The sequence below is a fragment of the Lepidochelys kempii genome, chromosome 8, assembly GCF_965140265.1.
Source record: "Lepidochelys kempii isolate rLepKem1 chromosome 8, rLepKem1.hap2, whole genome shotgun sequence".
Classification (NCBI taxonomy): Eukaryota; Metazoa; Chordata; order Testudines; family Cheloniidae; genus Lepidochelys; species Lepidochelys kempii.
Window position 1 is genome coordinate 34,611,885 of NC_133263.1, and position 22,561 is coordinate 34,634,445.

Sequence of the window (22,561 nt, forward strand, 5' to 3'; positions counted from 1 at the left end):
TAAAATTGTAATCTTCATTCTGAACTTCGTAGTAATTGGAAATACCCATGTGTAGCTTGCAGGGTGGATTGATACAAATCACCAAGTGGAAAGTCTCGATTTAAATCATCAATTTTAATCAACTTTTTCATTTGTATTTAGTTATTTTCTAAAGAAAGGTGTGTTTTCATTGGTTTATATAACCATGAAAACATGTTCATTTACAACTAAATACAGCCTTTATGGTAGACTTGGTACATCTTTTTGCTATCTAGGAGGGTATACTAGAACTATATACTTTTATTTAAGCAGATATGTAGCTTAATATTTTCAGATACTTAATTGCACATTTTAGTATTGCTTATTTACTAGATAACTTTTTTTATTATGATTTGTGTCCTGCGTCAGCATGGTACTGGAATTTAAACAAACACTTAAGATAGAATATAAAACTTCTATTAAACAAAACAACCTTAAATGTTTTGGGTAGTAAACTTCTCTAATCAAAACATTATTTCATATTTACAACTAAATGATTTATTAAAGGAAAAGAAGGGTTAACTGTAGTCAGTGAATTAAACTGATTATTTCAGTTCAGCTTGGGTAAATTTTCAAATATGCCTAAGGGTATGTCTTTCACTACCCGCTGGTTCACTGGGCAGCGATCGATCCAGCGGGGATCAATTTATCACATCTAGTCTAGACGTGATAAATCGATCCCCAAGCACTCTCCCGTCGACTCCTGTACCCAATGCCGCAAGAGGCGTAGGCAGAGTCGATGGGGGAGCGGCAGCAGTCAACTCACTGCGGTGGAGACACCGCAGTAAGTCTACCTAAGTACGTCGACTTCAGCTACATTATTCACTGAGCTGAAGTTGCGTAACTTAGATCGATTTCTTCTCTCCTCCCTCCCCCTCCCCCACACACACTGTAGACCAGGGCTCAGTGAAAGTGACTGGATCTTAAGTTCCTGCTTGCCTAAGTCTCTTGAAAATGAGAACAGTCTCCAAAGTTATTTAACCTGTCCTTCAGACTTTTAAAACTAATAGATCTCATCCCCTCGTGCCATGTATTTTATTCATAATCTGTAAGGGAGAGACCAGTTTTCCTGCTTTTTCAACTTCCAGTTGATTTCTCAACTTCAAATGAATTAGAATATTTTCTTCATTTGCACTTTCTGTGGCTGCAGAAGAGGCTACTGCTGTCAAAAGCTGGCCTAGCACTTCAACAGACATTGTTCCAGGTGCTTAGCTAGTGACTTCCACCAGTACAGTGGAGTGACTTTCTCAAAAACAGCAGCAGCAAACGTACTGCTTGAATGCTTCACCTCCAGCCCTGAAATTTATTTTGGTTGGCATGATTGATTGGTGATCTTTATATGCACATCATAGCAGCATCATTTTATTCAGCATTTATGCATCTACCCTGGTATGTTGGGTTGAGAACATTGGCAAGAAAATGAAGTGGAGTAAGGTTGTTGACCAATCTACTTTACTGCCTGCAAGTTAACTTCATTGAGTATTTCTTCAGCATCTCCTTGAAATTTTCCAAGTTTCAACAGCATCAGCAATACAGCAGCAGTTTTTCTGCAGTTTGTCCTAGGCTATGGAATTAGTATATTTCAGTATAATGAGTATATCTTCTACATTTCTCTTTAGCCTGATGTCTCTTTTTTATCATTTACTAGCATAGTAAGGCCTAGGTAGTCCATAAGAATAGTGCAAAAAGTTTATTAACGAGTTGATCCAGATTGTTCAGACAAGTCCCACGTCATCTTGAAAGACATTGCCTTCTGAGAAGCATTCTTCGTAATGTTGTTTCATTCCGACAGCCAGGGCTTGCATCTTTGTTTGCACAGTTTGGCCACATGTTCCTTTTTTTACACAGAGGTAGAGGAATTTCTTGAAAATATTTCCAAATAGGGTCTCTTTTATGACCTGCAGCCATGACAGTTTTTTCTCTAGTTCCCTGGTGTTGAAATCAACACTAGAGTCTGCACTCTGAAGAATGTTTTCCCTTCTTCTCAGTGTCCTGCTTTGACACCAGTGTTTCTCCTTTCTGGTTGCATGCTCTGCTTCTTCTCCCTTGTTCCCTAACTCTCCCACCACCCCTATCCTCAGAAAAATAAAATAGCACTCCAGATTTTTGCTCGTGTAACCCACTGCAGTATCTTGTTTGTTTAGAGATAGAGGGAGGCCGATGAGAAGTTAATGGATTTCTGTTTGTATCTCTGTGTGTGTACACGTACGCACACGCACGCCTCCCTAGGCCATTTACTTGAAGTGCCGAGAACTGTCCAGAAATATTCATAACTTGAGAACTGAGCCAATCAGAGCTCAGCAGGGAGAAGCTATAAAATACAAGTGTGAGACCACCCAGGTGGGCTCAGTGGATAATTCTGATGAGATATATGATGGTGTCTCCTCGAGTCAGAGGCTGGGTCCCAACACCTGTGATGACTTTGCCAGTCTGTTGCAGCCAGTAGCACAGCCCTTTGGTCCCTCCCCCAGGATCAAGCCCTTAACACACACATGACCTATCGGGTCATATTTATAAAGCTTGGCCTCCAAAGTTCGATGTTTTCCTCGGTTCATTCTTTATGTAGAAGAGCAGACTTTACCTCGGAGATCTTTTAATAGAGGCTTATGGATTTATTGTAATCTTTTGAAACATTTAGATAAGTTTAGGTCAGATTTCATTTTAAAAAGGTTTATTTTCATAATGAAAAACTTAAAATAAAATCTGATTTTAATTTTAAAAAACATTGATTTTTTATCCACCCTGATAGCTTGTCATTAAAACTATTGTATTTCACACAAAAAGATAATCTGTCCTCATTCACACAACTTTCCTTTGTGAAAAGGGAAGAGAAAATACTGTCTTACACCTTAAACTTCTTTGAAGGAGTCTAGCAATTTTGTTAAACAGACATGATTACAGTTCTTGAGAAATCAACCCAGCAGCTTTCCAGGTAACCCTTATTCTGTAATGTTGGTAGATAATCATATAGTCATAAACTTTTGGTTCAAGATGAGGAGAAATGGGCCTATCAGCCCTTTAGGTCAAAAGAAGCCTATTAAAGGTTATCTGTATGTGCATCACTTTAGATTGATTATTAGTGACACTATTCAAAAAAGTCCTTTTTACAAATAACTGAATAAGGAAATATGGAAAATCACTTTATTTCAGGCTATCATGGCTCAACTCCCTCAAGAGCAAAAAGCTAAAATTGCTGAGCAAGTAGCAAGCTTCCAGGAAGAGAAGAGTAAATTGGATGCTGAAGTATCAAAATGGGATGACAGCGGTAATGATATTATTGTATTGGCAAAACAAATGTGTATGATTATGATGGAAATGACAGACTTCACCAGGTGAGTCTCTTTCACGTACTTAAACTTGTACAGGTGCTAACTTTCTCAGATGTTCATCTTCTCTCAGTAAAATGCCCTGGCCAATATAACCCTAACTTTTCTAAGTGCAAATATTTGAAATTCCTGCATTTTTACAATTTTAGCTTTGAAGTAACAGTGTTATCGGTGTGTTTTTAATTTAAAAACTACACATCTGTAAGTGTACTGATGTGTAGTTTTCAAAACTTACAAATTGTCATAAATTGACCAGATAATAAATTGGTTTGTCTGTTCACGAATCTGGCCTAAGGTTGTTTTCCTGAACATGTTTAAACTTGTCTTGTGGTTTGAAATTTAACAGTAAAGGTTTTCTTTAAGCTGAGAAGGTTTTTCTCAGGCATTGATTCCATAAAAACAAGATAGTCACAGAACATATGTAACTTCGGAAGTATTACAATGTATAATCGTGTATTGCATTGCTTGAAACAATTGGTATAAATATCCTAAAAAGCAGGGTTTTTTCACAAAACATGGGCCCTTTATAGACTTGACAAAGATGATTTGTGAACTCATTGAGGAAACTTGACTTACAAATGAGAGAGCTATTGATATGCTATAGCATGTGTGATAGCTTTCCTGTGAGCTGCTTATTTTTAATATGCAAGTCCACCTTACCCATGTGAATACAGTTCAGTTAGGGAGTCTGAAAAATGGAATATACGAGAGAAGCAACATGCTTGTTTTTGGTGCCAAAAAGTAGAATCTACTTTGTTTTGCAGAGGTAAAGGACCACTAAAAAATACATCAGATGTGATTAGTGCTGCCAAGAAAATTGCAGAGGCTGGGTCAAGAATGGACAAGCTAGGACGGGCTATTGCTGACCATGTAAGTAGTCCTTCATCTTCATAAGCCTCCATCACAACTGAGTAATTGTTCTGTGTGGATCCTTGAGAACATTTGGTTTTGGCGGCTTAAGTACTTACCTAGTTTTCTACAATCCCTTCCTGAATACAGCTCTTCTGACCTTGTTTCTCCCAACTGCTTTGCTACCCCATCAACATAAACCCCGAACGCATACAGCAAAAATACTTTTAACAGCTCATTGTTTTAAATTAAGCACCTAGTTTCTTTATATTAGCTGAAAAGAATAGAATTTTTTTTTTCATACTCGAGATATCCCCGAGTGCTTCGCAAAGCAACAATGTGACTCTCTAGGCAACACAGTAAAGATCGGTTTCAGAGTAACAGCCATGTTAGTCTGTATTCGCAAAAAGAAAAGGAGTACTTGTGGCACCTTAGAGACTAACCAATTTATTTGAGCATGAGCTTTTGTGAGCTACAGCTCACTTCATCGGATACATACCGTGGACTGTTTCCACGGTATGCATCCGATGAAGTGAGCTGTAGCTCACGAAAGCTCATGCTCAAATAAACTGGTTAGTCTCTAAGGTGCCACAAGTACTCCTTTTCTTTTTACAGTAAAGATCATTATGTTCCCAGCAATAGATCAGGCACAGCCTTGATTTTAATCTTTCTGTTTCTGCGGAGATGTTTGAGAGTAGAGTTATCAGTGAGTTATATTTGAAATGCTCCACAGGATCTCTATCTTCTATATGGATATACGGGAGAGATGGGCAGAATAGGTTTATTATTCGTGTTTTATCCAAAGAGGACCACCATTCCCACTAATATTGCACTACAATGTCAGCAGGGTAGGCAGCTGTTTCCTTATTCTGTACTTGAACTCGCCAGCTTAAAGCCCATTGGCAAGAGGACTGTCAATGGAGCTTTGCTTTGTCACAGAAATGTTAACAGGGTTTAGCTTGATCAGTCATGTAATGAACCAAGTGCTCATGTCATCCCACAAGGTATTCATACCACAGTGACAATCACAATAAAACAAAAATCTTGTTTTATCAAAAATGTTATCAGATAAGCACAGACATCTAACTAAGGCTAAAGAAATCTGTGGTGTTCATGATAGTTGGTGCTCCTGAGAGGCCCTGAAATACAAATAGCTTAGGTTTGAGGTTTGTCATTAACCAAGCTTTACTTTTGCACAGAGCTAAGTAGTTTTTTTTTCAGTCTCTCTCTCCCTCTCTCTCTCTGAATACAAATTCACAGCATGTGATTCAAAAATGAGACAAATGTTTTTATTTAAACAAGAATTAACTCTTAAAAACAATGCAGATGTTTTAATTGTTTCATCCAGCTTCCAGAGACAGTTATTGTGACTAATATAAATGTATTAGTTTTACTGAATGTTTAATATTAATAAACTGCCAGCAGCTCAATGGGATAGTATGGAAAGGCTGCTTCAGACTGTTTCCCCCCCCCCCCCTTCCACCCCCCTTTCCCCCACTTGTCAGCAGTGAGTGAAGATATGGCATTAAAGTGAAGAATGGGGAGATGCCACCTCCTCAGACAAACAGGGCAAGATTTCAGAATTAGCTTGCTTTCTGAAATCTACAGTGAACTCTGTTAGCTGAAGTCTTCTGTTGTTACACATTAAAATAGTGTTCCACGCACACACTGCAGATGATGAAAAGGCCATGATGTGCTCTCACAACAAATAGACAATAAAACTCTTTAAATGCATATTTTGGATTACTTTGATTGCAAAAATCAATTTTTTTAAAAATTAACAGGTATCATGAGGAGATGGGGAGACAAGCAGGAGGTGACTGTTAGTCATATTGGCAAGACTATAACTTTTTTCAAACCCTATATTCTTCTAAAGCTTTCAGTTTATATGTTTCATTGAGTCTGCTTGCATACTCATAGGTCTTGGCTACACTTGCAGCAGCATGTAGGACATATGTAACTACATATGGCAGGGAGAGGCTTGGACAGGAGGGAAGATCTTCAGCAGCGGGGACGCTGTTCTTGTCACCTAGGCCATGCCTCTCAGTCTACGCTGCTATTTATACCTGTGGTAGCTGTGTGTGTAGTGGCTGTGCTCTGCATGTCACCATAAAGTGTGGATGTACCTATAGAAATCGGTTCAGTAATCTGTTAATGTAGAACTATTTTACAATTACAGAAGACTTGCAATACAGCTATTCCAATGGAGTGTTAATGCCTTCATATGCCAAGGGCAGGAACTGAATTAAGGGGTGCACTGTCATGTTGTGTTAACCACATGGCACTAGGTAAATCGTGACCCTCATGTTAGTGTGTCAGAAAATCCTAACTCCTGCTCTCAGATAGTTTTATAGCTTTTATGGCCTCTAAGGAAATGTGCTATTATCAAAGGTATTTCAAGTCAGCTGAAAAGTGTCAACTTAAGATTTTCCCAAAGGTGTTTCATCTTTCACTCAAAATATCAGGATTTTTTTGAATGGAGGGAATATCAGTAAGTTGCAAATACCTTAAGAAATTGAAATGATTGCAACACAATGGAGGGTCTCATAAAATTCATTCTCCTGTCTCTACCAGAACACTTACAAATCACTCTGACAATATTTCTGTTGCTCCCAATCTTTGATAGTTGTAGGAGGTACATCAATTGCCAATTTGTGAAATCACAGTGAACCAGTAGGGAAAGCTTATGCATTTCCCCAGCTTTCCAATAAAGTAATAGCAGTCTCTCCTAGCGCTCTTACATTAGGCAAGATTTTGATTATGCCTGATGCTAACACAATGTAAGGCTGCTTTTGGAAAACTGTATTCTGATGTAGGATTAGTGCTTTCTCATTTGGCTGTTGCTGCTGTGTGTTGCCAAAATGATTATCCAGTAGCAATAAACATTTTTCCTCCACTAAATGTCCTCTTACAGGTTTTGTAACTGCATGATGCAAAACTCATGTATTATGCATGTAGTGGAATTTGCTCTCTGGGTCACTGGCACAGTGTCAAGGTTTAACCCACAAAAATTACAATGTTCGGATTCTAAAATGGGGGTATCATGCTGGAAAGGAAAATGGTTCTGCCTGCCAACTTGAACCTATCAGTTGCTTTCTGTTAGTAAGTAAATTCCAATGGAGTGGCCTTGTTTTCTTTAAGAAAGTTTTGTTCCATTTCTTAGGAAGTCTTGTAAAAATGTGTCCACATTTTTAATGCATGGTGTTTTTGTCAGGTCTGTATGATTAACAGTCTGAGGTTTGAGTTTTAACAGCCAAATCTTGTTGAACTTTTCTAAGTGCCTCAGCAAGTTTTCCAGTTTTGAGCTATTGGAGGCCAACTGATGAATGTGAATGACATTGACTTCCTCTAACAGTCACAGAGATGGGTACCTCACTGATGGGAGCCATACCACAGCAGATTAATGCCCCATCTAGTCAGACAGGACACTGGACAATGGCCAATACAAGATCCTTTTGAGGGAGCTGCAAAAAATGTCATGGGAGTTAAGAATAACTTGCTCATAGTGACCATTTCTTCCTGACTCCCCCAATCAGTTAATGACTGATTTATCCCCTGAAATGTTACTTAATTTTCTTTCTTTCAGAAGTTAATTGGCTGATAAAGAAGTGTTTATTTTTTAGCAGTTTTAAATTTGCCTTTTAGTTTAATTAAAATCCTTGTTGCCATAACATGAAGGGGCAGTGATACATTGGGTGCTCCTATTTAATCTTCTGGATACCATTCCTTATCTTGTATACCTTCATCATCATGTTCACTTTCATTCATCATACTCTGTGAACTAAACAATCTCGGAACAAACCTCCCATCCCCACCCCCATGTCTGCAATCAGCTTTTAGAAGTAGTGTGACTGGAACTGAACACAGGTTTCCAGGTGATGATGATCTTTTGGTTTGTATTGTGGAATAACACCATAATACATTATTTTCTATCCCATTCCTTATGCAGCTGAACAATATTTTCTTTCTTTACATGCAGCAGCTCTCATTCATTGAGCTATCTATAGTGAGGCCAATGCCAATGTCTGTTTCCTTAATTTGGAACTCAATAAAATGCCTAAGTAGTTCAAATTATTCCTTCCAATATGCAATGTTTTGTAGTTGTGGGGCAGGTGAATGCCAGAAACAGAACCTGATTCTTTTATGTATCTCTGTCAGGGACTTTGTATGTGCCACTGGACAAATCACTTAAACCAACCTTTTTACACATGGCTACTAGTTATGTGTTGCCTATCCTGAAAATCAGGCTCAAGGTGTCTTAAAGGCTGACACTCACAGCTATAACTGAAGTCAGTGTAACCTTTGGTTACTAAGCAAGGCAGTGTAATCTGAAGGAATGTTAAGTGGTAGGAGTCAGGAGGTCCTGATTTCTAGTCTAGGCTCAAACACTGATTCAGTATGCGGCTGGGCAAGTCATTTGGTCTTCCTCTGTTTCTCCATCTGTTGTCAGTTGTTGGCAACGTTCGTTCTCTCTGCATGCTGCACCGGCTCTGGCCAGATAGCCCATACAGCAGACTTTGATCGAATTGCCCAGGAAGACCACAGACTCCGTTCAGTGGCAAAGGCACTTGGCCAGGTTTATTGCCAACAAAGCAGGGTATTAGTGCCCTATATGTGCTACAGGTACACTTAATACATGTATTCCCATCACAATGAACTTGGCTGAGTGAGTGACTGGACTTTCCACTCCCCACTCAGCCGGAGAGAGAGACCCACTCAGTGACCCCTCTTTTATACACTATTACAAACAAGTTTATGTATTGCCCTTCTGGTGTGGTTAGTTACCGCCCTTTACTTTGTACGTGTTGGTTCAATCAAAACATCTCTAGCTGTTACCCTGTCATCCTGACCTTACCCTTTGGAAGGGTCAGTGTGTCCTGTATTATGTTCAGGGAGTTAGTTTACACCATAACCTTGTATTAGAGTGTTCTGGCGCGATCCTTCTGGAATGTATTTATGTGAATACATAGTGCTTAGGAGTGCTTGTGTTTTTGAAATGCCAGCCCTGTTCATGTATCGGATAGTGAACTTGCAAGCAGGCATCTGTCTTGTAACAGGGCTTACTCTTGCTAACTTTGCTTAATATCAGCCGGGCCTGACTTTTGGTCACTTTAATTCAGGCTCCAGACATCATACCAGGCCCCATGCTTCAAGCTCTCTTTCTACTACAAGTGTGTAGCTGCCTACCTTTCAGGAAGTGGAGGATTAATTGTCTGTACAGTGCTTTATATGTTGAGTGCTATAAAAATGCTAACTGCTCTGGAGGATGCAGGTCTCTAGGTGACTGCAGCCAAACTTGAGTCACTTAGCACCCAGAACTACTGGAGACACCTGTTGATGTTTGGCTTAATCTCTCTTGGCCTCATTATATAGATCATTTTAATTTTGGCATTTGATAACTCTTGAGTGCTCAACCCTGTAACATTAACGTCCTTTCAGTGTCTGTAATTGATAAATATGCTAAACTCCAGTATTGGTACTGAACTTTGTGACCCTTTCCTGTTAACCTTTTGCCATGTTGAAAACTGACCATTTATTCTTTTTGTTATGTGTCCTTTTGTCTAGTTGCTAACATGAAAGGATGTTAATTCTCACCTGTGACATGGGTTTCTTACCAGCCTCTCTTGAGGGACTTTGTCAAAAGCTTTTTGAAATTCCAGATTGTCAGCCAGTTCTCCTTTATCCACTATTTTGTTGACATACACAAAGAACTCTAATAGGTTAGAGAGAAACACTTTTCTTTGCAGAAGCCATGCCAGTTAGCCGTGCTACTGGCATTTTTAAAGATAACTACAATACATGCTAAACTCCAGTCTTCCTATACATTATGTGATTGTGTATATATCCTCTTCATCTCAAATGTACAGAGCATATTGTGGACTGTGGCTGCCACTCAGATGGGCTCCTCTGTTTTTCATATGGGAATGAGGCTGAGAAACACCAGAGCACTTGAATGAGGAGTACTTGTGGCACCTTAGAGACTAATAAATTTATTTGAGCATACACTTTTGTGGACTAAAATCCACTTCATCCAATGCCTGCAGTGGAAAATACAGTAGGAAGATATAAATGTACACCGAGAACATGAAAAAATATGTGGACAGAGTTGGCAACCGGCTTTGTTGCAAGGATAGGTTCCTGGGTTAGTGTTTTTGTTGTGTGGTATGTGGTTGCTGGTGAGTGTTTGTTTCAGGTTGGGGGGGCTGACTGTAAGTAAGGACTGGTCTGTCTCCCAAGATATGTGAGAGTGAGGGATCGTCCTTCAGGATAGGTTGTAGATCCTTGGTGATGCACTGGAGAGGTTTTAGTCGGGGGCTGAAGGTGACAGCTAGTGGCGTTCTATTACTTTCTTTGCTGGGCCTGTCCTGTAGTAGGTAACTTCTGGGTACTCTTCTGGCTCTGTCAGTCTGTTTCTTCACTTCAGCAGGTGGGTATTGTAGTTGTAAGATTGCTTGATAGAGATCTTGTAGGTGTTCCCCTCTGTCAGAGGGGTTGGAGCAAATGTGGTTGTATCTTAGATGTACCTATCCTTGCAGCCCTTTGCCAACTCTGCCCACATATCTATTTAGGGGACACCATCATTGGACCTAATCACATCAGCCACACTATCAGAGGCTCGTTCACCTGCACATCTACTAATGTGATATATGCCATCATGAGCCAGCATGCCCCTCTGCCGTGTACATTGGCCAAACCGGACAGTCTCTACGTAAAAGAATAAATGGACATAAATCAGACGTCAAGAATTGTAACATCCAAAAACCAGTCGGAGAACACTTCAATCTCCCTGGTCACTCAATTACAGACCTAAAATGGCACTACTACAACAAAAAAACTTCAAAAACAGACTCCAACGAGAAACTGCTGAATTGGAATTAATTTGCAAACTGGACACCATTAAATTAGGCTTGAATAAAGACTGGGAGTGGATGGGTCATTAGACAAAGTAAAACTATTTCCCTATGCTTATTTTTCCCCCTACTGTTACTCATACCTTCTTGTGAACTGTTGGAAATGGGCCATCCTGATTATCACTACAAAAGGTTTTTTTTGTTTTTTCTCCTGCTGCTAATAGCTCACCTTAACTGATCACTCTCATTATAGTGGGTATGGCAACACCCATTTTTTCATGTGTGTTCTCTCTCTCTGTGTGTGCGTACGTACGTACCTACTGTATTTTCCACTGCATACATCCGATGAAGTGGGTTTTAGCCCATGAAAGCTTATGATCAGATACATTTGTTAGTCTCTAAGGTGCCACAAGTACTCCTCGTTCTTTTTGCTGATACAGACTATCACGGCTGCTACTCTGAAACCTGTCACCAGAGCACTTGACTCTTTAAGGTCATTCAACATATTTCCATCTTGTTCTATCAGGGGAGCATGTTCTCCTTCCACAATGCACCACAAGGGCTGAACAAATGGGCTTCTCTATTGCGGTACTGTGCCCAGTAGCCACTTTATTACACAGCTAAAAAATTTATATCTGTGTGATTTAATGCAATAGCATTTGCTGAAGCACTTTCACGCCTTATCAGGAATCGAGTTACCACACTGATAAGAGGTTTGAGGTAGTCAGGACCACATATCTGTTCTTTTGGAGATATTACGTAAGAGGAATTACAGGGGTCGTTATTCACTAGTGCAAGCATTTCATTTAAAATGGAAGATCACCGTCCGAGGCACTATTCTTGATTGAGTTGCAAGTAGGATTTACAAGTGCTAACTTGAGATCCTAGGATGCAAAGTGCTGTATCAGTGCTTCACAAATGCATCTTCAGTATCTATGTGGTGTGCAAATACTATACCTGTTAGCAAAACAGGTGTAGAAAGGCTAGGAAATTTTCCAAGATCACACAACAAGGCTAGTGAAAGAGCAGATGAGAACATGAAAGTCCTGTCTCCCAATGCCAACTTTTGAGAACACATTTTGATTGCACAGTGGATTTATCATCTCTTGCAAGTCAATGACTTCTCATCCTACAATCTCAACATTTAGCAGATACTAATGTTTAATGACTTCTAAATGCAATTTTGCTGCTAGTTAATTTAGGCTTAAATAAGGGGTTTGAACTCAAATGCAAGAAATTCTTCAAAATTATCATTTGCCTTGCATTACTAGAAATATTGTGTGGCGTTAGTGGTATGTCAGAACTGTTGTACAGATATTACAAATATGTATTCCATTTTTAATATCACTTATTACTGCAGCGTTTCTTTATTCACTTTTTTCATACCATTTGTCAGTGAAAGTAGATGGCTGGATGTCTATAAATACATAAGATGAGTGTATTCATCATGATAGATACATAGCTGAACAAGTTAAGCTTCTTTTTGATTGACCTGTGTCAGGGTAGTTAGCTTTAAAAATTAGTATGCTTGCTTTTCAAAATTCTGAAATAACAATTTTCTATTTTCAGTGCCCAGATTCTGCCTGCAAACAAGACCTTCTAGCCTATCTACAGCGTATTGCTTTATACTGCCATCAGTTGAACATCTGTAGCAAAGTTAAGGCAGAAGTTCAAAACCTTGGAGGAGAACTGGTCGTCTCTGGGGTATGTAAGATCTGATAGTTCCATTTCATGTTTTTCTTTCTAGATTGAACAGTTTTCCCAGTTTAAGCTTTTGTGTTAAAGGCTTATAGATAAAGTGAAAGGCACATGAGTTTATATCCAAACTTTAAACCCTTGCAAGTTTTATAACTGCCTCTACTTGAAGGCAGAATAATCTTCAAACTACTTTTCAGCTTTCATTACTAGCCGATAACCCTCAGCAAGACATTTTACTATAAATTTGTAATGCTCTACCACTTTTTCCACAGGCTATTGATTTTACATACAGTGGGATTAAATCATCTTAATCAGCATAATTTTATGTACATTTCTTAATCTATCCCATGTTTTCATAGAGACTTTGAATAGGGTGGCCTTGTAATTATCTAGGGGTATTTATTTCAAAATAACTATGCCTGAAGTTAAACTTTTTTTAGTTGCTCCACTATTTGGTGACAGCTGAAAGCTGCTGTAAGGCCAACCTTATTCCTTACTCCAATTTAGTAAATGCATTCTTGTCTTCATTGTACTGCAAACTTTTTTTCCTCACTGAGAAGAATCTGCATGCTGTAGATTACATAGGAGGGAAACAGCTAAATTTATGAAATCTTTTGCCATGCTCCAACTTGTTTACTATAGTCACTTATGTTCTAATTGGGTGAAAGCAGTAAGGATGCTGGGGAGTTAATACAGGGTTTAGTCTATGGAGGGACAAAAGGGATTGGTAACTCAATACTAACAGTTGAGTCATTAAAAGTAAATTTAAAATCTGATCTTTCCTAAGGTGTTTCATATACTAGAAACCTTTATACAGTTCCTTATTTGTGCAAGTATCTTGTACAGTTTTTCACTTTACTGCTTTTTGCACTGACAAGTGGCTACTGGAAGGAATATAGGAATAGCTGCATAATAGCTTTATGTCAGAAAGAGATTTCTCTGCCACCCTCTCACTACTGGCAGCAGGACATGCTCAAACTGCCAGAAGTGAGGAACTGAGCGATAAGATGCAGCAAAACATGTGTTGCTATGTATCTGTGATGCATGGCTGTTATCTGTGGAGCTGAAGGCATTGTGGTGTCAAAATACTAGATATGTCATTATACAAGAATGTGCTCTAGGGTTTTACTGTGATTATAAAATTCCTTTTTAATTTTACATATCCTTCAGACATAAATTAGTTCATATTAGTAGGCTAGTATCTTTACTACAGTCTCCTTATTTTTAGCTCTTTTCATTGAATAAGAACATGGCTAAATGTTCCCACACTTTTTGGCCTCTACCAGATTATTGGATAAAAATCTGTGCTGTAAAAGATAGTCCACTGCCTCCCATTGAATCGGGTACTGTCTTTAAAAAATAAATATTAACAATTTGTACCCTGAACTACAAATACACACACAATTCCAGAGCAAGAATTTGGCAAAGCATCACTGAGCAACTGGAATGAACTATGGCAAAGAGAATACAAGCAGGAAAATTCAAGAATTTAGTTGCTTCCCTCCCACATGTTTTGCATAATACAGATTTTCTTCACAGTGGGAAAAATTCTGTAAAGAGCAGTGAAGATAAAAATATATTTTTCCAAATTGATGGTTAGGTTAAGGACAGCAGGTTAGATTGATTGAATGGAGGGGAGCACACCAGGGCCCAGCACAGACTTGTCATTCAGATCTGGTCACTAGCTACCAAATTGTGAGCTCCTTGAGGCAAGGGCTCTCTTAATTGGTAAAGCATCAAGCACACTGGAGCTATATAAATCATAGGGGGAGTCTGAAGTACTTATACCACTTCTGGATCACGCAGGCTGAAAACTGCTTCAGACCATTCTAGGACCTACAACAAGCAGTCTTTTGAAAAGCTGTAATTTTTTTTTTTTTTAAAGGACACAGACCCTGAGAACAGCAGGCCCTCTGAAAAAGAAATAGCCAGTTTGCTGTTAGCAGCTCCCTGAAACAATCTACTCAGTGAATCTGCAGCTCGGGTTAGACTCCAAGTGCTGCAACGTGCTTCTTAAGCAGTTTATTATCCTAAAATGTCTTGAGTTCTAGGGAGGATATACTTGATCTGGGCACTTGGAGTGCCCTTACAGTGCTTGATGTAGTTGGCCAGTCTATGCAGATGTGATGGATCACATTAGTCAATGGTTAGGTCTCTTTCAAAGCCAGGACACAGTCTTATTTTTTCAAGAGACTCCAAGAATTGCTTAGTGGCTGCACCAGTTTGCTGGCAAAGCAGCCAATATGCAGTTTGACTAGAATGAAAAGGAAGCACACAGAGCAACTGCACAACACCAAGACTGGCATGCCAACCAGTTCTTTAAAATGTAGTAATTTACCAAGAGGTAAAAATATCAGCTTAAGTGTAGTTGTGCAGTGAGCTTCCAAAAGGCAACAAGTGGTATGATACCTGCTTAATACCCAGGCTTTCAGTTAGAACAGAAATTTTCATAAAATCAAGGGTCACTAAAGATCAGCAACGTGGTCTACAGCCTATTCTGAGTGTCCCAATCAATCTGACTGTTAGTTTGCCCAGGGGGTTATGCATGTGAACTCTCAAGTGTATGTAGCTATTCCTTTTGTTATATGTATGGGCACTCGTGGCAATAAAGTAGACTTAAAATATACTGTTTTAAAATGGCAGTGAGTTATAATAGGACAGACGCATAAGCTGCATAGTGTTGGGCTCAAAATAGACTCCTAGAATTGGAGAGGATAAGCCATTATTTCAGCAAGACTGTGTGGTATTGGTCTGTCTTGATGCACACAGCCTTCATGTCCTAGATCTTGCTCCAGCTTCTTCCCTTAGTTCAGCTCTCATCTGCCCCAGTGTCTTTCTCCATTGCATTTTTGCATGTTCTTCCTTCTGCACCTCCTTGTCATAAATACAGTTCCTTCAGACTGCCCCTTCCTTTCAACTTCTCTTTAAAAAGGCCCTTGGCATGAGCAACAGAGAAGCTGAGTTCCATTCTTCTCCTTAAGTTCCCCTTTTTTTCCATAATAAAAATTGCTAAGTAAATAAACTACATTTGGGTGCCCAAATTACAGCCCAAAGGCAGCCTCTATCTATAACCATTAATATGAAGATACATCCAGCAGAAACTTGAGATCCTAGCATGTAATCCTTCATGCCATACCTGTCTGAACTGCAGCAGTGCTTGCAGGCATCTCGTGTCTCTGCAAACCACACCCCCATATGTAAAGAGGACAGCTGACATAATCTGCTCAATTTTGTGCAAATTGGGTGTGGCCCTCTACTCCACTGGTTCATCTCCTACACTGGTAATTTGGCAGGAGCTAAAATTTGGTCTCCCAGAGTATAATTTTACCCTTCATCTTTTCCTTACTCTAAAAGAACTTTGTTTTCTCTAATGCAGCTTTCCTCTCTTTAATCTTTCTTGCATGGACTTCATCACTGGCTGAAACTGCATAATAGTATCTTCCTCTTAATATGATTTAATATGCCATTGTGACTTAAATATTTACCAGTCAGCGATTAAGATATCCTCATAGCTATGATACACTTAATTGAAGTGGAAGCTGCTGTGATAGGGCATCCACAAGACTGACAGCAGGCAGCCACAAGACTGACAGCAAATAGCCAAGTACAAATATTTTAAATAGTCATAAATATGGAAAAGGCACCATTGAGAGCACAGAAATACTGCTCATTTGTCTGATGGCATGAGTCAGTTTCTCATCACCAAGAGTCAGAAAACATAGCATCATTTTTGGAAATCCTTCTGAGGGTGCCTTTAATAAGAAGATGTATTACCTTAAAATATTGTAAGAATTCTAGAAACCTCTTGCATTTGCTTAGTTCTTGCAGTGCGTAGCGAGTCATGGGCATTGCCAAACACAGATGATGATTATGATATCTATTGTAGGTGGACAGTGCTATGTCTCTGATCCAGGCTGCAAAGAACCTGATGAATGCAGTGGTGCAAACTGTGAAGGCTTCCTATGTGGCATCTACTAAATATCAAAAGTCCCAAGGAATGGCTTCCCTGAACCTTCCTGCTGTGTCTTGGAAAATGAAGGCTCCAGAGAAGAAACCTCTGGTCAAGAGAGAGAAACAGGATGAAACTCAAACCAAAATCAAAAGAGCATCCCAGAAGAAGCATGTTAATCCTGTGCAGGCTCTCAGCGAGTTCAAGGCGATGGAGAGTATTTAAAGAGAAGTTTTTCCACTACTGCTACTTCCAGAACTTTACTTTTAATATTCTAAGGATTTCAAAAGTTTACTATTCATTAAAATGTATTTACTTAATATAATTTGGATAACTTTGTTTAGATTACATGGGGAAATACTCCAAATTTATAAATTCAATCAATACAACCTCAGTCTGCAAATGTTTTAATATTAGGTTGCTTTTAGACTTCAGGGGCATATTTCTAGGTGACAATTATTTTGTATAACTGTGCTAAACTAAAATATATCCTATAACCAAAGAATCGTACAGTAACACTAATCATTAACCTTAATAGTTGGATCATATTATGCCTTTCAGTGACCGCAGTTTTACATTGTGATCAAGAGGAAAACATCACTCAAAAGAGAGAATTAAATTACTGATGGGTGCATTCATGTAGTCACATATGGTGTGTGTAGGGGATAAACTTTGTGTGTTAGAGTATGAGGATAGCAGGTGCTAGCTGTACTTCTTATACAGTAAGGCAGCAGTGGAAAAACATCTGGGAAAGTAATACACTGTTGCACACTTTTCTGACCTTTGATTTTTGGGTTTGATTTTTCTTTTTTAATTTGGAATAGAACTTTTTGTTGCATTTGTTTAAAATTGCTGTTTTCCAAGATACTACTTGAGCTGTGGGTATTAGAGCTATTTGACAGAAAATGGTGAGTCATGCCCATTAGAGCATCTTGCGGGTAAAGTATTTTCTGGTTACTTTGCAATAGACCTTTTGTTAAGGGTTTTTCATGTATGTCTTTCCAGGAGGAGAACCCATAAGAAATTCAGTAAAACATATAATGCATCATGGAGGAAACTGATTACTTTTTTTATGACACAAAATGAGAATTTTAATGCTTGGTTACAAATTACTAATGTACTTTGCCGCAGGACACTAATAAAGTTGCTTTATCAGCTGGTGTGTTGTCATGCTGTAAATTTAGCATTTTTCCCCCCAGCATTCAAATGCAAATTCATCGTTGTACTCATTTCTGATAATTGCTATGCATCCTGCCTTAGGCTTGCAAAGAAATCCAGCAATAGTGTTTATTCAGGCTACAGTTTAGATTTTACATTATTTGTGATAACTTTAGCTACAAGGTATAATTTTGCTGTCTTATTTAAATTTTATGAATTTGTTTTAAAAAAAAAAAAGTTAGTGCATTGTAGAGGTCAAAGTTTGCTTTGCTGTATTTAAAAGCACACTTTTTAAAAAAAGAAAATGACCTGTTCTGGATTTAATCATTTTGACGGTAATTAAATTTTATAGAGCCAGTCATTGATGTGTTAAGAAGGTATGGCTTGATTTACCTTGATCAACGTAGCAATTTACTACGCTTTTTAAAATAAATCAGACTTAAAATATATTCAAGGTATTGCTACTTCAGTACAAAAATGCTGATCAGAATAAGCATTTACATCACTCATATAAGTTTTCTGTAAGGATATTTTTGCTGAATTTATTCTGTTTTCCAAGCAAATTATATCTTGTCCTCTTCAATATAAGTGTACTGTCTGTATTATATAAGAGCTTTTATGCTACCCTACAAATGTGCTGCATTTATAGATACTATAGGCAAAACGGATCTGTTTTTAAAAGATGACTCAAAGTATGCCAGAGGCACTGGCATTTAAGGGTTAATGAGCTAGTTTCTTTGCAAACAGTGTGGGAAGAGTCATTTTTGTCCTTAACCTTTAAAATAATGTTATTTTAACCTTATCTGCCCTAGGCTGTTTGGTGACTCTCTCACCAAAATAAACACATTACCTTAGTTTAAAAAAATCTGATTAGCTTAAAAAAAAACTCTCTAGATGTTCAGAAAAATTTAAAGTAGTAATCTTTATTTTTATATAAAAGTTGGCTAGCTATTGTATTTTGTATTCAGAACTTATAAGTCATTAAGGTAGCAACAAATTTCAATATAGCCACAATTGATTTAAATTTAATTTGAAAATCCAAATCAAATGCCACGAAGCCAAATTTAGCAAGAGGCTCAACTAGTCCTTCGTATGGAGGATTAAAACAAGCTAGAGTGGTTTAAGGGTTACACCTCGCAAGAAGGCAGGGATTTCTCAGAGAGGATGGGGGAGAGAACTCAACAGTTACTGAAGTTAGAGTGGGGGTGACTTCTGAGAGAGGAGGGGAGAGGCTATGAAAACTGGAGGGCAAGTTAGAACTGAATAGGGATAGGAATCTGAATGCTTGTGTGGTTAGGCATGACTTCCAGGCCTCGGTTTTACAAATGCATACTCAGCACTGACAGTCCCAGCAGTATCATGGGGACTGTGCCATCTACTGCCTAAGGGCTTCTGCAGAAGCAGTATGGGCCTCTAGCCAGTAGAGGTTGTTACACTGAGCAGTTGGGAAGCAGGTTTGGAACTGCCTCTCTCTCTCCATGCCTCAGCTGCATCCCCAGCTGGTAGAGTGCAGAGGAGGGAGCCATTACCAGCTGTACAAAGATGGAGTGAGGCCTACGAAGAGACAGGATATGCCCTGTGTGCTCCACTTCACAAGAGGGTGAGTTGCCTCCTAGAAGTGGGGCTTTCCATCCTCCCCATGGAAAATGGTAGAGGAATGTAACAGATCACTGTCCCTCCCATTTGTCCCCTCCAACCCCTTCCTAAAAAAACAAAGGTGAGAGCAGGTAGGGGTATGGTGGACTACAGGATTTTATACAAGCCTCGTAACAGCCAAACCTCTTGAAGCCTCAAGTTAGTCTAGAATTGACAATTCTCCATCGTAAGCACATCCTTCTGATTCCTTGGGAACTAGTAGCTTTCAGGATCCTGGCTTGTTTGAAAGATCGTCCTGGGAAATTTTCCTCACTCCCCAAATTAGACAAATCTGAGAGGGCTGAATTGCTTCCTGGAATGTGTGTTGAGGACCCATAGCATTCTGGAGGCCCACCAAAGAGATCTGGATCATATAAAGCTCTAAAAGTCAAGGTAGGAGGCTGAGGCAAGGAAAAGGATTCTAGCAGACCTGGAGTAAAGTGAAACTTACCTCGGCCCTCTTCCTAGAGGTAGAAGATGAGGGAGAGATGAGAAAGGGAAAAGTTTGAAGTCCAGGAAGACACAAAGTTTATCTACAAAGTGGAGGTATGTGATAAAATGCACATGGAAGAACCAACTTTTCTAGTTTCTAAAGTGGTTTGCCTGTCCTGGTAGCTTGTGAGTACCTACACCGATCGCCTGCCTCTGCAGTAGCTGAGAGTCCATGAAGTGCCAGATGTCACTGAGGCTTTTCCAGCTGACCACCAGTTCTTTGGAACAGAGCAGTAGATCAGTGGGGGGGATTCGTCCTCCAGTAGAAGCCAATGGAGACCAGCTGAAGGATTATAATGGGGCCTACTGGAGTTTCCAGTCTGGAAGGCAATTTTAGAATTGAATGGGGATAGGAATTGAGCAAGTGTGGACAGATGGGGAAGAGAATGGAGGTGAGCCCCATTCAGTAGTGTAGGCTGTTCTTTTAAAGGGCTCAGACAGCATGGTGATGTGGTGCCTCATGAGCACTTTGTTCCTGGTTGCGAGATTTATAGAGTGTGGAACTAGCCCACTGCGTAACTAGTGGCCTGCTGTTAAAATCTGATGCATATCTTCTTTCTGAGAGAGCTGCATCATATGCTGTAGTCTATTCCGCTGTGTTATCTAAGGCAGGGCTGACGACTCTTCTTAGCATATGCACAAAGTGCCTCAGGTGGCACGTAATCTGGATTAATCACTGAATTTTGACACAGGCAACATTGTCTCAGTGGATGGTGCACCTGAGTGGGAGTTTTGTGAGGTCCTGATCCCAGTTGTGCTATTGAATGGCTGCATGACCTTTGGTAAACTGCTTTCTTTGTACCTCTGTCCCCAAATTTAAAATAGAGATAATGATCCCTTCACTACATAAGGCTACACACTTAGACATGACTTTTCTAAAGAACAGGTCCAATTAAATTGAAGTATTCTTAATGGTTGGTGTGAGAAAAAAGTCTAAGTAATGAGATGACTTAGTTTAATATTGCATTGAATCTGGTTTTCAATTTTTGTTATGGGATAAACAGCTAAATGTTTTGTTTACAAAGACTTTGCTCTCATATGGTCACTGCTCACCCTGATGAGGCTTGTCTAAACACAAATGTCCACCAGCTTCACAAAGATCTGTGTTTTTGATCGATTTAGTTAAGCCAGTGCAAACTCCTGTGTAGTCACAAGTTGATTTACATCAATTTAGTTTAGGTTAATTCAATTCAATTGATAATGGCCAGTTGTAAACTGGTGCAAAACCGCAGGGACACAAGTAACTAAAATCAGTTTTTAAATCCATTTACATTGGTGCAACTTTTATACATTGATCAGGTTAAATCTCAAATGCTTTAGAGGGGTATGCAGATGAGATTACAGCCAGCTGCCCTTACCCTGGACCCTGAGAGGTAATGTTGAGCTGATACTGCCCCCTGTATTTTAAGGTAGAATTCAGCTGCTGAAAACTCGGCATATCGGAATAGCTCTGTATTGAAATCAAAACTTCCTATGTTACTACATACCTTGGGAATTAATCACATCGATGGCTGAATCAAGTAACACACAAGTTCCTTCTGCTGAAGGATTCCAAAGCACTTTACAAACTGTTCACTGGTAAATGAACTGAAATTCAGTCACCCCTGTCACTGCTCCTTGTAATAGCTCGTTGCCTTAATTTCTCTGTGTGCTTTTATCTCTTGACTACTCCAACTTTGCTGTGAGCTCCCCAACAAGCTCCTTAGACTCCAGAATTCTACTTTCTCAAGTGTTTGTTTTTAAAACTCCTCCAGTTGGTTTCAAGTATTTTGGTGCTCTCTCCTCCCCTCTTTGCTTCAGCTCCTTAAATTGCCATGCTCTTGCTTCTTCATAATTGGTTCCCAGTAGATCTGAGTGCCTTCTCATGGGTAGCTTTTGCGATGTGCCACACCCTTCCAGGTTAGCTGTCTTATCGACACTCCATCTCACTTCAGATCTTACGTGAAGCCTCTCAGCTTGCTTGCCTATGCCTTTGCATTCCCGCTCCATGGTGTTGCAGTTGGCTTTGTAAAGAGTTTTGGGATGCAGTTTATAGGAGAGATCTAGTACAAAAGCAATGAATGTAACGCAGACTGCAGATGAGGATATCCTGGTCTAAAAAACCAAATGGGTTTAGTGAATGACAAAAACATGCTCCCTTTGCCAGCTGCATGTACTGAGATGTCTATAGAGAACCTGCAGGACAAGCAGGTAGGCTCCAGTTCAGCAAGGTGCTTAAGCATGTGCTGATTCTAAGTTCATGAGTACTCCTATTGACTTCAGAAGGGAATGTTGCTAATGCTTCTGATATCTGGTGTTTTTCTTAAGAGTCCCAGCTCTTTGAGTCAGAGGATTACATGACTATCTCAGCTTCAGTTTTTAAAAAAATTGAGTATTTGTCCATGTGGATCTCACTTCTGTTGCACATGCATCTCATGCTGTTCTTGAACAGCTTACATGCATCCAAATGTCTTATTCGTTCTTTTCTAGCCCTTGTGATTGTGAAGAAAAGCTTGAAAATGTAACCCCTGGAGACTCATCTCATGACTTCTGAAGGCGTGGTATATCTCCCTGCTAAGTAATAACATAAGGAGTCCAGTCTTATT

General features: G+C 39.3%; 1 protein-coding gene across 2 annotated transcripts in view; it reads left to right on the forward strand.

The window, feature by feature from the left end:
* Positions 1–17,849, forward strand: part of CTNNA1 (catenin alpha 1) — a 203,094-nt gene extending 185,245 nt beyond the window's left edge. For both annotated transcript variants that reach the window (XM_073356004.1, XM_073356005.1), the window contains 4 exons: positions 3,169–3,350; positions 4,109–4,214; positions 12,614–12,748; positions 16,629–17,849. In XM_073356004.1, coding sequence (XP_073212105.1) covers positions 3,169–3,350; positions 4,109–4,214; positions 12,614–12,748; positions 16,629–16,916 — 711 coding nt within the window. In that variant the 3' untranslated portion in view covers positions 16,917–17,849. The remainder of the gene's footprint in view (positions 1–3,168; positions 3,351–4,108; positions 4,215–12,613; positions 12,749–16,628) is intronic.
* The last annotated feature ends 4,712 nt before the right edge of the window (positions 17,850–22,561 follow it).